Here is a 14,601-nt window from a genome sequence, read left to right on the forward strand (position 1 = left end):
ACATGAGACATTTAAGTGTCTAGTTTAACAACCCTTAATCGCTGGGAGTAATGTGGAGGGCCAAAGCCTAAACATAGGAAAGTACGGGATCCTTTTTTTAACTACAGCTAGCAATTTTAGCCGCAAATGTGGGCCCAATATTATACTGACGATTATTAAAGGATGGCATGACCAAATATTACCATGAATAAAAATATAAAAAAAATTACTGGATAGAAATTTGTTGTTTTAGTCGGGTATCGTTGTACGTATAACACAATCGACATTTCCGTCAATTTCTCCGATGCTAATATAAACCTATACATTGAACGTATTACTTATGCCTGATAACATGGAACCAACTGAAAGTATATACGAAACCAACGTAGTGTAATCACTTGCTATATAATGTGATTCGAGTTGCACCGCAAAATTAACCCGTTCGCCCTATTCTCATGCATGGCCTTATCATATAATATATAGATAAATCTATCCGTTTATCAGTTAAAATTGTATGATATGCCTTATACTTTGTATATAACTTCAACAGCCTAACACATGCAAATGACTATGCAACATAATATATATATATATATTTACACATAGATTTCAAGCGTACCCCTTCGTATAAACTGCTCCACTAATGACAACATATTAAAAACGGTAAACACCTATAGATATTTTTATATCATACGGTAATGCCTGTATTATTATGAAATATGACACTTACGTCTGTAGAATTAATACCACTTGGATGAACTTTCATCTCCATAAAACCAGGAATCATACAGGGGCGTAGCGAAGGGGTTTTTGTTGGGGGGGGGGTGTGGAGAATTTGATTTGCCGACGGATCTGGAAGTGTTGACTGAAATGGGGGAGGGGTTTAAGGGGAGGGGGTGTACCCCTCCCCTTTGGCAATTTTTTAGTTTTGAAACGTCCTTAGATGCAATCTGGTGAATATTTTAGGTCAAATTTGATTTGCCGACGGATCTGGAAGTGGTGACTGAAATGGGGGAGGGGGTCTAAGGGGAGGTGGTGTCCCCCTCCCCTTTGGCAATTTTTTAGTTTTGAAACGTCCTTAGATGCAATCTGGTGCATATTTTAAGTCAAATTTGATTTGCCGACGGATCTGGAAGTGGTGACTGAAACGGGGAGGGGTCTAAGGGGAGGTGGTGTCCCCCTCCCCTTTGGAAAATTTTTAGTTTTGAAACGTCCTTAGATGCAATCTGGTGTATATTTTAAGTCAAATTTGATTTGCCGACGGATCTGGAAGTGGTGACTGAAACGGGGGAGGGGTCTAAGAGGAAGGGGGTGTACCCCTCCCTTTTGGCAATTTTTTAGTTTTGAAACGTCCTTAGATGCAATCTGGTGCATATTTTAAGTCAAATTTGATTTGCCGACGGATCTGGAAGTGGTGACTGAAATGGGGAGGGGTCTAAGGGGAGGTGGTGTCCCCCTCCCCTTTGGAAAATTTTTAGTTTTGAAACGTCCTTAGATGCAATCTGGTGCATATTTTAAGTCAAATTTGATTTGCCGACGGATCTGGAAGTGGTGACTGAAATGGGAGAGGGGTCTAAGGGTAGGGGGTCTACCCCTCCCCTTTGGAAAAATTAGTTTGAACGTCCTCAGATGCAATCTGGTGCATATTTTAAGTCAAATTTGGCACGGAAGAAGCTCCCGTTCTCCTTTTTCTATTCAGCTTTCCTTCTTTCTTCCCCTTCCGCTCTCTTCACCTTTTCTCCTTTTGCCGACAGACCCAAAATTTGCCGACAGCGACCAAATTATTGGGGGGTGTGACACCCCCCCACACCCCCCCCCCGCTCGCTACGCCCCTGGAATCATATCTTTAAGTCTTTACAAAATTTATATAGTAACACAGCACATAGACCACCGTTCATATATCTATTATCTACACAGTATTTGCATTTACCGCAATCTTATACATGTTTTATATTAACTTATTAACTCGACTAGTCAAGGCCACAATCATGTCGCATTACGTAAGGTTTCATAATGACGTCATAGGGAATAATTAGTTTCATAGGAACAGGTGAAAAAAACACAACGGAATTTTATGAACAAACAAATATTTTGTTCCCTTTTGTTCGTGTGTGTTTGTATGTTTTTCGTCACCACTACATATTTCTTCTATATATACACTCAACAATTTGAGGATTTCAATTTATTGAATTTAATTAAAATTATAGAATAAGAATTCAATCTAAATTTAAATTTAAATTGAGAGAAATTGAACGGAAACAAAACGAGGATGAAAAGAGAGATAAAAATATTCTAATAAAATGCAGCCTTTCGTCTTAGTATGTAGATATGCAACAGCATGAATCGTGTGCGTATAGTCTGTGCCACAACATCATTTTGTTATTAAGTATTGGAATGGGTTTTGTTTTTGTAAACAAAAGGCCACTTGATGTTGGTAAAAAAAGGATGAAGGTATGGTCTAGTTACAATTAACGAGAAAGAGCATGATTACAAATTACGTGAAAGCACAATGTAGGCCTACTTTTATTAACAAAGAGAGGTTCATCGAATTTACTTAAAGCTAGTGTACTTTCCATCGTTCGCAAACGAACTAATCATTGCAAAATATTCAAAATGTTGGATGGAATTTAAAGCACTTATAAACAAAATATCAAATTGCTCGAATCAATACTTGCTGTACTTTTTCAGTCAGTTTGTTATTGTATTTGGGAACGTAATTCCCCAATACATATAATATGTTAGTATAATAAGCTTATAGGCCTAGCTGATGCCACCCGATATATACCAAACAAGATCACATACGAGTAAGTTCAGCAAACTTTCTATTTCATTTTCATCTTTTTCGAAAGTTAAACTTCTTCATAGAGTTTGCATGCAATGAATTCTGAGTGAATCGAAAGTACAAATTGCGAAATTCCACAGAAAGTTTTGTATTTCATATGCCCCCAAAGGGTTGAGGGGCGGCTGGTATCGTCGTCTGCAGCTCGAACTGTCACTCCCTGCCGTTCACCAAACACCCATATTGGTAGTAGATCATATAAAGGTCGTCGTGTGTTCATCGAATAACAAGGTGTTTTATTACACTTCTAAAGCCTATAGACTTAAACAGTGCAACATCTATACACATGCATCAAAGTTACATGCATACTAAAGCAATTTCCTACCGTATACACCCTATGGTGTATATATATCGGCGGTTTTATACATTTGAATCGGCAGTTTATATTGCTAAAAACGATGATGCGAGACACCATATTTTCCATGTACGTTGTTTCCGTAACTATTTTTTCTGTGCTATTTTTTTTTCTAATGGTTTTTGCTTTCCATATTTTAACAAGTATTGACTCTCAATCGAAATTCAAAAGAGAAAGCTTCGACGTCACGCAAAATCCGGCATACATTATTGTTGGATTCCGCAGAGACGACATAGCCTAACATATCAATGGGCCTACTTTTTATTTTATGAATTCAGGCCACCCACCACTGAGTAAAACGTCTGTTGTCTTACAGTATGTGGTTTCCGAGATGTGTCATTTATTTGCCCTAATTTGTCACGAGGGACATTTTTCACAAATTTACTACACTACTACTACTAGCCTACACGATACTACACAAGCTATAGACAACATGTCGACCACGACCTCAGAGAGAAACTAATAATTATAAAACGTAGGCTACAGTACTGACAAATGCTGGTATACATTGCCGATCACACTATACATGTATGGCAAGCCATGTGGGACAAACACTGCATAATATATCCGCGTATCATACTGGAATTTATACGCGTATATATTATTAGCCAATCATATGGCTTAAATATATCCGCGTATTAATTCTAATATATATACACGTATTAATTCGAATATATACACGTATTAATTCGAGTATATACACGTATTAATTCGAATATATACATGTATTAAATAAAATACATATGGGGATTAAATCCAATATATGCACGGATTAATTAGAATATACACGAAAAAACATTTCCGCTCTTGCTGTGAACATATACCAACGATAAATGTTTTGGCGGGCTTGCGAGATCGCTTCAAAAAGCGAAACTTTACACATGTAGGCTACAACACATGTATATTCGAATTAATACGCGTATATATTCGAATTAATACGCGGATATATTATGCGGTGTTTGTCCCACATGGCTTGCCATATACATGTGCATCTAATAAGATGCGGATATGCATTATTATCATAGATAGATGTGAGGGTTACTATTTTATATATTTTTGACTTTTGACTTCAATGATGACAAATGCGCTTCGTATTATAATAAATGACACCATTGTATGGGCCTGTCTATATGTACGGAGCACTAACGTAACCTGTCAAATGGCATAAACTGTAGGCTACACTTACATTTTGTGTGCCGCATAAAGGCCTATCAGCCTACATTACACATAATCATATAACACTCTTGCTCGGGATGTCGTTATGCCATTGTGCATGTACAACATGATATAATTACAATAATAATGCACTTACTACCACAAATTGATAATTTATATGTCATCTCAGCCTTCGGGCTGAAGGATGCATTTACAATCCAGCCGTTTTGCTATAGGCCTACTTCTTCTATGTGTCACCTGTTGGTGAATAATTATTACATAAGGCATATGCTTGTATATATGACACATTTCCCTAGAAGGACTTCTCCGTCGCCATGACGAAGAATATAGGCTTCACGTACCTCGTAGAACCACATGTAAGCATTCCTTCCGTACATTGTTAAATAGCTTTGGCGCACCTTTTACCGGTAAAAAAAGACTTCAATATAGTTTTCCCCTAAAGAGCCGCACAATATCCAAAAGTTCGAATTCAAAACTCCATCTTTGATTTTTTTATTTCTTGCAATGGTCGTCTGGATTATTTTATATCACAGATTTAGCCTGCTATATATGCAGACTCAATGACTCATTGGTAGATACACGGGTACCAAAAACTAGGCACCGATCAATGTCGGCCGAGCGTGCTTATCACCAAATCATGGCAGAACACCGATCGTCAAAATGTTCCTCGAATTTGGGGTCAGCTCGAGGCCTTGGGATTAAGAACTGCTTACTACAATTTGTGTAACTCCTTTCTTTTTATTTTTCTTCAAAAAAATGGCACAAAAAATGAGAACGCAACGCAAAAGTGAATCTGGAATGTAACTGTTTGTTGCTATCGTTCTGGTTTCAGCATGTTCCTCTAAAGTCTTTCGAACGTTACTCTCATGAGCATTTTGTAAATCGAAACCAAATTGGTTACGACGTTTTATTGAAGAAGGGAAAAGAAAGGTTTCGCAACCGTAGTAAAACCGTATTAAAACAACCCTCGGAAAGAAAGAAGTTTGAAGACGACACCTGCTAAGTTGACAAATACGCTTGCGGGGGTGACAGTAAGTTGACATAAAACATATATCAAGCACGGATGATACAACGCATCCAAATATCATCTCAGTTGATCTGCAACAGAGGTCATTTGATTCACCCCGAGGTTGCTTCTCAATCTGCTAAATTGGTCAGGTCAAATTGATATAACCTATGCCATTCGCTGAAAGTCCTGTCCGACGTGCAAAATTCAGACCAGTTTAAGTACACTGTCCAAAATGGAATCATATATATGGTTCTGAAGAAAGAATTAAACCGGTCGAAAGAAATGATCAGACCTCGTTGCTTAGGAAGGAAATATATTTGGTGATAAACACGGGCTCGTTTGATCTCCGCTTCCTGCAGTCTCCACTGTGTTTTATTTTTTATTTTTATATAGCTCCACGGAAAATATATGAATCCAAATAGTGCATGTGAAGCGAATGTCTCCCCGACTCTGATGAACGTACGTTACGTACGGTAGGCTACTTTACTAAAGACCCTATACTGCCGGTATATAGCTATATCCTACCATTTACATGAAGCCTATAGACTTATAACAAGGCTATGAATGATTGTTGTACTAGTAGGCCTACAACGAAATTTGACCAAATGATCCTCAGCTTAGCTTCCGTGAGAAAGAAACCGGCATGGATCGCTATATATAGGCCTAATACAAAATGCATAAGAGTCTGCACAAGTCTTCTATTGCAGAAATGGTTTAACGACTGTGCTCGAATTCATGCCGCAGATATCACTGGTAGGACTACTTGTAATCGTAAAGGCATCCTATACATGTTCAGTAAACCTTGACGGAGCTGTGTGATGATGCTGTTATTCATGAGAGATTTCTCATGAAGTGAATAGACTAGTATTTGACAATACACATCACTGTTTAAACACTTTCGAGCTATAAGCCTATTACCAGCTGAATAGGTTAAACTTATCAGAATAAACATGGTTTTAGTCACTGCAGCCTTTCGCAAGTACTTGCAAGGCGTATCCCCTCACCCTTCTTCCCATACTCTCCCCTACCATTACCCTCCCCTCACATATTTACTATTCCATATTCTTCCGTCAATCCTATTCCCTACCTCCCACCATGATCCCATGCTTCCCATCGTAACCCATGCCCCCCCCTACCCAGTAAGCCCACCTCACTTCCTCTCCCCACACCTCTCCCTTCCTCAATAAATGCGCTCGAACGCAAATGCGTTATCTAATCATTTTCCCTTGGTGGGGTGGGGGGGTAGCAAGACATTTAAAACAGACAGACTGTTACTACATGAACGTAACAACTATAGGCCTACAGTAGTCTTAATGCATTCAGAAATCGGCCCGACTGGGGGGGGGGGCGATGTTATTGTAATTGACTACTCCTAGCCTGGCTAAAAATGGCCAAGTCAGTGCGCCTTTATTAAAGAGAAATATTATGCAGTTTTCGTTCGCCATAGTGTAACTGCATGAATTTACAGGTGAGGATCGGAATATGGAATACAAAATACATAATTTTACCACCTTGTTTTGGAACACAGGTTGCTGGCTGCTTTAAAAAAAAAAATGAATACAACATGGTGTTCTATACCACTTCGATTCTAGCATGATTGTTATCAAAGAAAAACTGATTAACTGAAATTTAATTATATTAAATTTATCTGGACTTGAGCATAACTTCATCAGGCAGACATTCTGATTTATATGTATTACAAATTGGGAGAAGATTTTCCGTTAAAACTTGTTATTTTTGCATGATACTGTCTGAACTACATGAAAGGCAAAAAGGGAGTATTCTAACACATGTTATATAAGATTTCAGTAAACCTGTGAAATGTTACTCTGAGAGGCAATTTTACCCAACAATGTCTTGGCCGTTTTGATGTCATAATATTACAGGATATTGTAGACAGTATCACAACATGTGAAGTAGTTCTCAAAACATTATACCATTATTATCAAATAAACCATTTCATGATCTCAATCAAACGAGATTAGAAATTAGAAGGCACGTGAAGGACAATAATACCATTATTGAAGAACGATGTACTTCTTGAGAACAAATAAATACATTTTGCAAAACACATTTTCCACCAATCATATATCAAACATCAGCAAATTTATAGGATATTTCTCCCAAGTATATCCGTGACTTTAAATAAAATATTTAACATGATCCATCTGTTGTAAGGGATTAGTTAACGTCATATATTTACAATATGCTGTATTAACACTGGTATGAAAATATATGGACGGGCAGAGATGAGGGGGGGGGGGCAGTGGGGAGCCCAGGTAATGAGCTCCCCGAGCAAAGCGTTCCTCAGACATAGCAGATTCGGACTCACTACGACAGTATTCGTTTGAGCTGTCAATCGGAGCTGCCGACTGGTCACAACGTCCTTAAAGATACATCATTAGTTTTCCCGTATCTGTCGTGAAGAACGTTTCATAAAAGTGCACACGTCAGTCAGGACTTCAGGCTTGGGAAAACTTCCACTTTTACCAATTACCAATAACTTGGATCAGCTAAGTTTCTTTGGCAGCCTACTCTCACCCCCCCCCCCCCCCCGCTTCACAAAACGGTAGTGAAGCAAAAACGGTATCTCTCTGACGAAATCAGAACGACAGCATGTTTAATTTTCTGTGTAAAGGCTCTAACGTGTCAAATTTCTTCGCGCTTCAAATTTTCAGGAAACATAACATTTCCCAGATTTGTGGTTTCAAGTCTAGCACAGAAGATTCCCTAGGGAATAAAATAAGTTCTAATTCAATATCTCAAAAAGTTTGATATGTATGCGAATAATGAAGTTCAAGTATAGTTCATGGCATGTATAAAGGAACGTGTATCGCTAAGTATCAAATGCATTTCAGCATAAGGCACATCTAATGTTACTTTGTTGAATTCATATATATTACAATCATTGTCATTGTCATTATTGTCAAATGTTTAAAGCCTTCAAACAGGCTATGATACAAGCTAATAGCCTTTACAGGCTTATAGCCTATATAGCAGGGGTCCCTAACTGGGGTGCATGAACCACAATGGGGTGCGTGAGTCCATCCCAGGGGGTTCGTGAGACGTTTCTGAAAGTCAAAACTAGAGTACTTTTTGTTGAACTAAAATCTGACATATATAATTAATTAAGTACAAAAGTCGTACCATTCGATAAACTCTTTTCGCGTTCCATACGCATATGTTGCCATAGTCACTGGCGGATGCAGGGCCTTTGTTTGGGAGGGGCCAAAGTGGAATTAGGGTGATATGGGGGAGGGGTCTAAGGGGAGGGGCAGGCTCGGCGGAACGGAAAAATTATTGGGGGTGCTAATGTGTGGACACTATCGGTTGGCGCGGAGCGTACAAGAAAATGCTGTTTTTTTCAAACCCCCAGATGGCCGGAAACGGCACTTCCCGAGTGTTTTATGCTTCGAATACCTACCCCTAGAATATGGGTCTCAAGCCTGCAATTTCTCAGATTGCACGAAAGTCTGTAAAAACATTGTAATTTGTATATTCGATGGTGTTTTAATAAGAGAGTAGCTATTACTCGAAGTGTACTCGCAAAGACGTTTTTGAGTGTAGTAAGGGCAGTGGCGGAGCTCGGGGTATTGGTCAGGGGGGGGGGGGGGCAAAAATAGTCTGTAGGGGCGCTTTCGACACTATCAGAGCCAATATACGGCTCTGGACACTATCTAAGCGGAGCGCCACCACAGGTTGGCGCGGAGCGGTCAGAAAATTTTTGAGTAAAGACACTCCCTAGATTGCAGGAAATCACCCTTTCGGGCCTTACTAATTTGCAGATAAACGGAGAATAAATAGGTGTCGTCGCCATTTTGTCGGAAAATTACACCAACAGAATATGACAAATGTCAATAGGTATATGAGAGCGCAATAAAATAGTCAATAATCGCGAATAACTAAAAAAGTAGTGAAAAGCTGAAAAGGGCGCCAGCAGTCCATTTGAGTCCGTCAGGGGGGGGGGGCATCCGCCCCTGACTGTATATATGGACGCTCCGCCACTAAGTAAGGGGATGTTGGAGAACTGGCTGAAATGAGGCAAGTCATTGGCCTAAGACGAAGTTGTGTTACGCTTACCGGTACTCACACTAACTTCTTCCACTTTTCACGGGGCGTGAAGACGCGGTTGGGGTGACAATGTGGTCTATAGCCAGGGGACGGGCTGAGGGTCCCCCAGCAATTACTAAAATTATTACACCTATATAGTATACGTGTGCATCGGACAGATCGACAAGTATGCATTAAAAATGGGCAGATGCACGTTTCGGAACCTTGGTAAATATTGGGGGGGGGGGGCTTATCATGCATTTGCCCCCTCAACTTTTTCATTGGGGGGCTGAGCCCCCCAAGCCGCCCCGGTTCCGCCGAAACTGGGAGGGGGTGCCCTCCTCCCCTTTGGAAAATTTTCTATTGCTGAATGCCCTCTGATGCAATTTGGTGCGACAAAAGTGTACAATGGTGATGTTAATTTACTTCTAAAAAAAAATGTTTCCCAGGTGTAATTTTCTAAAATATTTATGAAACAAAGTTGGGATCATCTTTCTCAAGAAATTTTATTTCTCATAGGTTATAAATTTCTTACAACCCGCCTGTAACTGCAAAATTGTGTTAAACAGTAAATCCTCATGCTCATACATTTACATAGCTCCCAACTCTTGAGAAGGCAAATGCTGGTCCATGACACGAATCTCTGTCCTGGGGGAGGGGTATAAGGGGAGGGGGTCCCCCTCCCCTTTTGATTTTTTTTTTGAATCCTGGTGATGCCTACATGTAAAATGGTGGCACTTAGAAAGGCTTTTGTCACCCAAAATTTTCTGAGAAATATGCATTTTTTTGTGTGTAACATCAATAAATTGAATAGTAAGTGATAATTCATTCTTTCCCGTGGCATGAAAATGTTCGCTGCTCGCCCCAATGAAAAGAAATATAGGCTAATTTGAGGTTCAAATGATGCTGTAAAGGAGGTTTTATACTCTATTATGCTAAATGCTAAAGAAATGATGGTTGCTAAGTCAAAATTTGATGCATTTTTTTTTATGTATACTTGACAATTACAATGCGGTTTTTTTCGGACGCTTGTGCGGGTCAGCGGGTTTGGGTGTTAGAATGCGGGTCTAATTCCCGCGAATTGCGGGTCAGTTGGGAGCTCTGCATTTAATTTTAAACCAGAAAACGAAAAGGTTTAGACTAGTCTGGTCACTGCTATTCCTCTCGATTTTTTTAATTTCCAATCATATGATTTAGCGGATGTTCGGAAACACTTTTTGGCTCACCTTTGGAGGGGGGCCCCCCCCTTGGATCCGCCAGTGGCCATAGTAGTACCGTACCGTGCATGTGATAAATAACTGAATTATGAAACAGACACGGGCCGAATGACTTTGGTGAAGTTGGTGTCCGCATGACAGTACGTCGTGAAGATAAAGAGCTGATCTGATTGAAGTTTCCAAATGAATATTTGTTCATCTCTTGTTTTTTTTCATTACAATATTACACTATGAACTTGATCTTTTACGAAGCACTGTTATGTGTATTATAGTATAATAATGACTCAGATCGTGTCTCAAGAAGTTAGGGGTTCGTGGACAACCCTGACATCCACAGGGGGTTCGTGGGGGGATAAAGTATAGGGAAACCCTGGTTTATATGAAGACAAACCAAAATGGCTGCTACTGATGACAAAATCTCTGCCGTCACATCAGATGATGGTATCTCCATACCAGCTCTTTCAAAACTTTCAAAAATGTTTCTGTTTCGCGCGATAAGTGAACCCACAAATACATTTTCTTCAATCTAAGTATATTAATTAGATTGCTCAATAATTGCTCAATGATTGAAACTTAATTATTGCAGAAAACTTTCAATTTATAAGATGGTTTATGTTTATAACAGTGATGAGCCATTGTTCATCGTTATATCTTGTGATGACAGCACACAAACCACCGAGTCTTATATAGTTTTCATCTGACATTAAAATCTATGGCATATATGCTTATAACACAAACATACTCTTACGTCTTCATAGCATATATATTACATTAGTGAAAATCGCACTTCATTCCATAGTGAGTTTTTAGAATTTGCATATTTCGATTGATTAACCGTTAAAACTTCGCTTTGTTTATATTCAAAGAGTGATAACACTTTCATACTTCATGATGCAGAGGTGATGTTAATTTCATCATTTCTCTGAATCGCTTTAAAACTTGGAGAAGATACTTAACAGTTTTTTAGGCATTTTCGTTTAAACTGATTTTGTTAGTGTCTTCCAAGATGTCTAAAAAGCAAGCTTAACGTCAGTCGACCAAATGTTCTTTGAGGTTGTTCGAGAAACAGCCATCAGATTATTCGCTCTGCAAACACTATATGTACACCTTCCACTATATGAATTAAAGTATCATGGATAAACAACTAATTCGCCATAAGGATAAAGTTAAAATAAAGGACAGGTCGTCATGTCGACAATAAACTAGTTTTTTTTTATTATATCTATATTACTATTAATAATTCTGTACCAAATTGTACAGATATATGAAGCCCGTATACATCAATAAACATCTCTCAATGTTTATATTATTATTACATTATCATTATGAAGGAGAATGTATAACACCATCTTAGGGAGTGTTAGCTCAGTTGTTAGCGCCGGTGCCTTTCAATCATAAGGTCCCGAGTTCGAGTCACTCCAAGATTAATGTATGTCGTCCAGTTACAGAGTTGTTGAAAATTGACAATTCATAATCACGGAAGTTAAAATATGAATATAAGAGACCGACTTCGGTCAGCTTGCGGCTTTGATAAGCTAATGATGGCTTCTTCGCGAGTTCCTGCTTGCAGGAGGATCTAAAATACATACATGTTTCGATAAAAAGCGATTCATTATATTGGCCACTCAAAATGGAAATTTAAAACTAAAGGATCCGACACGGTTTTATTGATTTTTTTTAGACGAATGGAATTGTGAATAATATCTTTCCTATAAAGGAAGTAATAGAGAATTTTACAGATACAACATAAATGCACGGTTGGATCCAGTTCCGTTTACATACACTAATGTGAAACATTTTGTTCTCGACCATTTCAAGTAATAGATATAAACGTAACTTATCATTTGTTTTACATGCATATGACCAACATTCGCCTAAAATCCGATATTCAACATAGACTTGTCCTATATACGTACATCTGCACTGAAAGTAAGGAAAGCCTATATCTTAAGAAAATCATGAAATTTCATTTCACAATTTTTATGATATTTCAATTGTTCTTTTACTTCCTCGGGGCCATGTTGCTGGTTTTGCAGTTATAGCGTATATACTTGATTTATTACAGTACGTCTATACCAAACCCAAAGACTTGGTAGAAAATATTGAATATTGTTTGGTTTTAGTTATCGGTTATTTTGTACTTAGTTATTTACAAAATAATTGTATGCGTATAGGCTTAAGTGTCCTGTCGTATTGGCGAAGATGTACCGTAACTTTATCCATAACTATTTATATTATTATACTATTGTATATTTATATATATCAATTATATATACCAATTATATATACCAAATTATATATACCAATTATATATATATATATATTTATTTATATATATATCAGGGTTCTGCCCAGGGTAGATTGAGTGCCGGCAGGACTATCTAAGCGGAGCGCCACCATCAGTTGGCGCGGAGCGTACAAGAAAATTTTGGGTTTTGGAAACCCCCCAGATGGCCGGAAACGGCCCTTCCCGAGTATTCTGAGCCACATATAGACAGCTTTGAAATGAGATCTCATGTCTGGAATTTTTCATAATTAATGAAAAAAGTTAGGACAAATATCTGGAGCACCAGAGTACAGACCAGCCGGTGGTGCCTATTAAGTATACTAAAAAGCAATAGCAATGCACCGTGCACATGGCTGACTAGTTCGTGTAGCCGTCACGTATAGTCACTACGAGGCGGAGTGCGCTGGTCGTGCCTAATGCAATATGATGTAAATTCACCCGCTACGAAGGTTAACGGCCGTATGTGTACTAGCTAGCTGGATAGTGCCTGTGTCTCGCGCGATAAAAATAGATATAAATGAAACTATCAAAAGTACGATCGGGAGTTGGAAACGGAAACAGTCATTGGTCTGGAATGCGGAACTCTGGTAATTTTTACTAAGTATGACACTGTGATGTGTTGGATATTTTGAATTTGAACAGTTATGAACTGGATTTCCCCTGGTCTCAAACAGATTGTTTCTGTACGTTCGACCCTCCGGCTATGGAGCTGTGTTTGGAGTTCCTATCGAAAATAAGTGCCGGTCGGAAAAGTCACTCAGGCAGATTGTGGCGGTCGGTAATTCAGAGTGTTGGTCGGGCCCGACCGGCGCCGACCGGCAGCGGCAGAACCCTGATATATATATATTGATATATATATAAATACACATGTATGCATATATATATATATATATATATATATATATATATATGTATATATATATATATATATATGCATGAACCTTTAATTAAATTAAACTTTCTATATTAGCTTAGAATCCCTCCTATGTGCATCAGTCTATAATGTACATAGTATATATTCCCTCGACTCTTACCTCATTTTTAGGCCTATCTATTTCCATCACCACACCACCTATACACAAGAAATAGTAATGTTCAGCCAGCCGCGTCCAACTTTTCAGTCAGCTATTGAAAAGGAAGTTCCTGTTATACGAACAGTCGTAGTTATGGTATTCCGTTATTAGACAAATGTAGGTAATTCCTTAGGACTCACAAAGGTTGACTTAACGACGCTTTCGTTCATATGTGCTATATAACGAGTTCACCACAAGTTCTTAGATCTTATATTCTGTTTGGCAGTGGGAAACTTTGTACCCAATTACGTCACAAAGGCTCGTGTCACCTTTTAAGAAAATGTACGGCCTTCAATATTGACTAACACAAACAACGTCACTCCAAATACCTCGTAAACGCATATTTATTTTACGTGCACTGTGATTAACATGAATTAGTCATTGTATAATTTGTTCTAGAATGGGCTCTGTTTCGAGCCTGGAATGCCAATGAGTTCGTCGGTTGCCTATACGTGGCCTAATGCCTATATTGGGGTTAGTGGACGGAACAGTGTTGTGAATAGTTGGTATACGTCAAATCCACTTCTCAAGTTGTTCCATTGTCACTCACTTGTAGTTTATTGTTATGTAAAAAAAATGAAATAATAACAATTTTAAAATTGTATATGGCAACTCG

At 38.6% G+C, this 14,601-nt stretch overlaps 1 protein-coding gene across 3 annotated transcripts in view; it reads right to left on the reverse strand.

The window, feature by feature from the left end:
- The window catches only part of LOC139984172 (uncharacterized), a 73,551-nt gene extending 59,371 nt beyond the window's left edge, over positions 1-14,180 (reverse strand). The window contains exon 1 of one of the 3 annotated variants that reach the window (XM_071997941.1): positions 13,947-14,180. In XM_071997941.1, the coding sequence (XP_071854042.1) occupies positions 13,947-13,973 (27 nt within the window). In that variant the 5' untranslated portion in view covers positions 13,974-14,180. Of the gene's footprint in view, positions 1-4,690; positions 6,309-13,946 lie in introns of those variants that run through there. The other 2 variants (XM_071997939.1, XM_071997942.1) reach the window with 2 other exon arrangements.
- Between the last annotated feature and the right edge of the window lie 421 nt (positions 14,181-14,601).

Source organism: Apostichopus japonicus, chromosome 17 (genome assembly GCF_037975245.1).
Source record: "Apostichopus japonicus isolate 1M-3 chromosome 17, ASM3797524v1, whole genome shotgun sequence".
Classification (NCBI taxonomy): Eukaryota; Metazoa; Echinodermata; class Holothuroidea; order Aspidochirotida; family Stichopodidae; genus Apostichopus; species Apostichopus japonicus.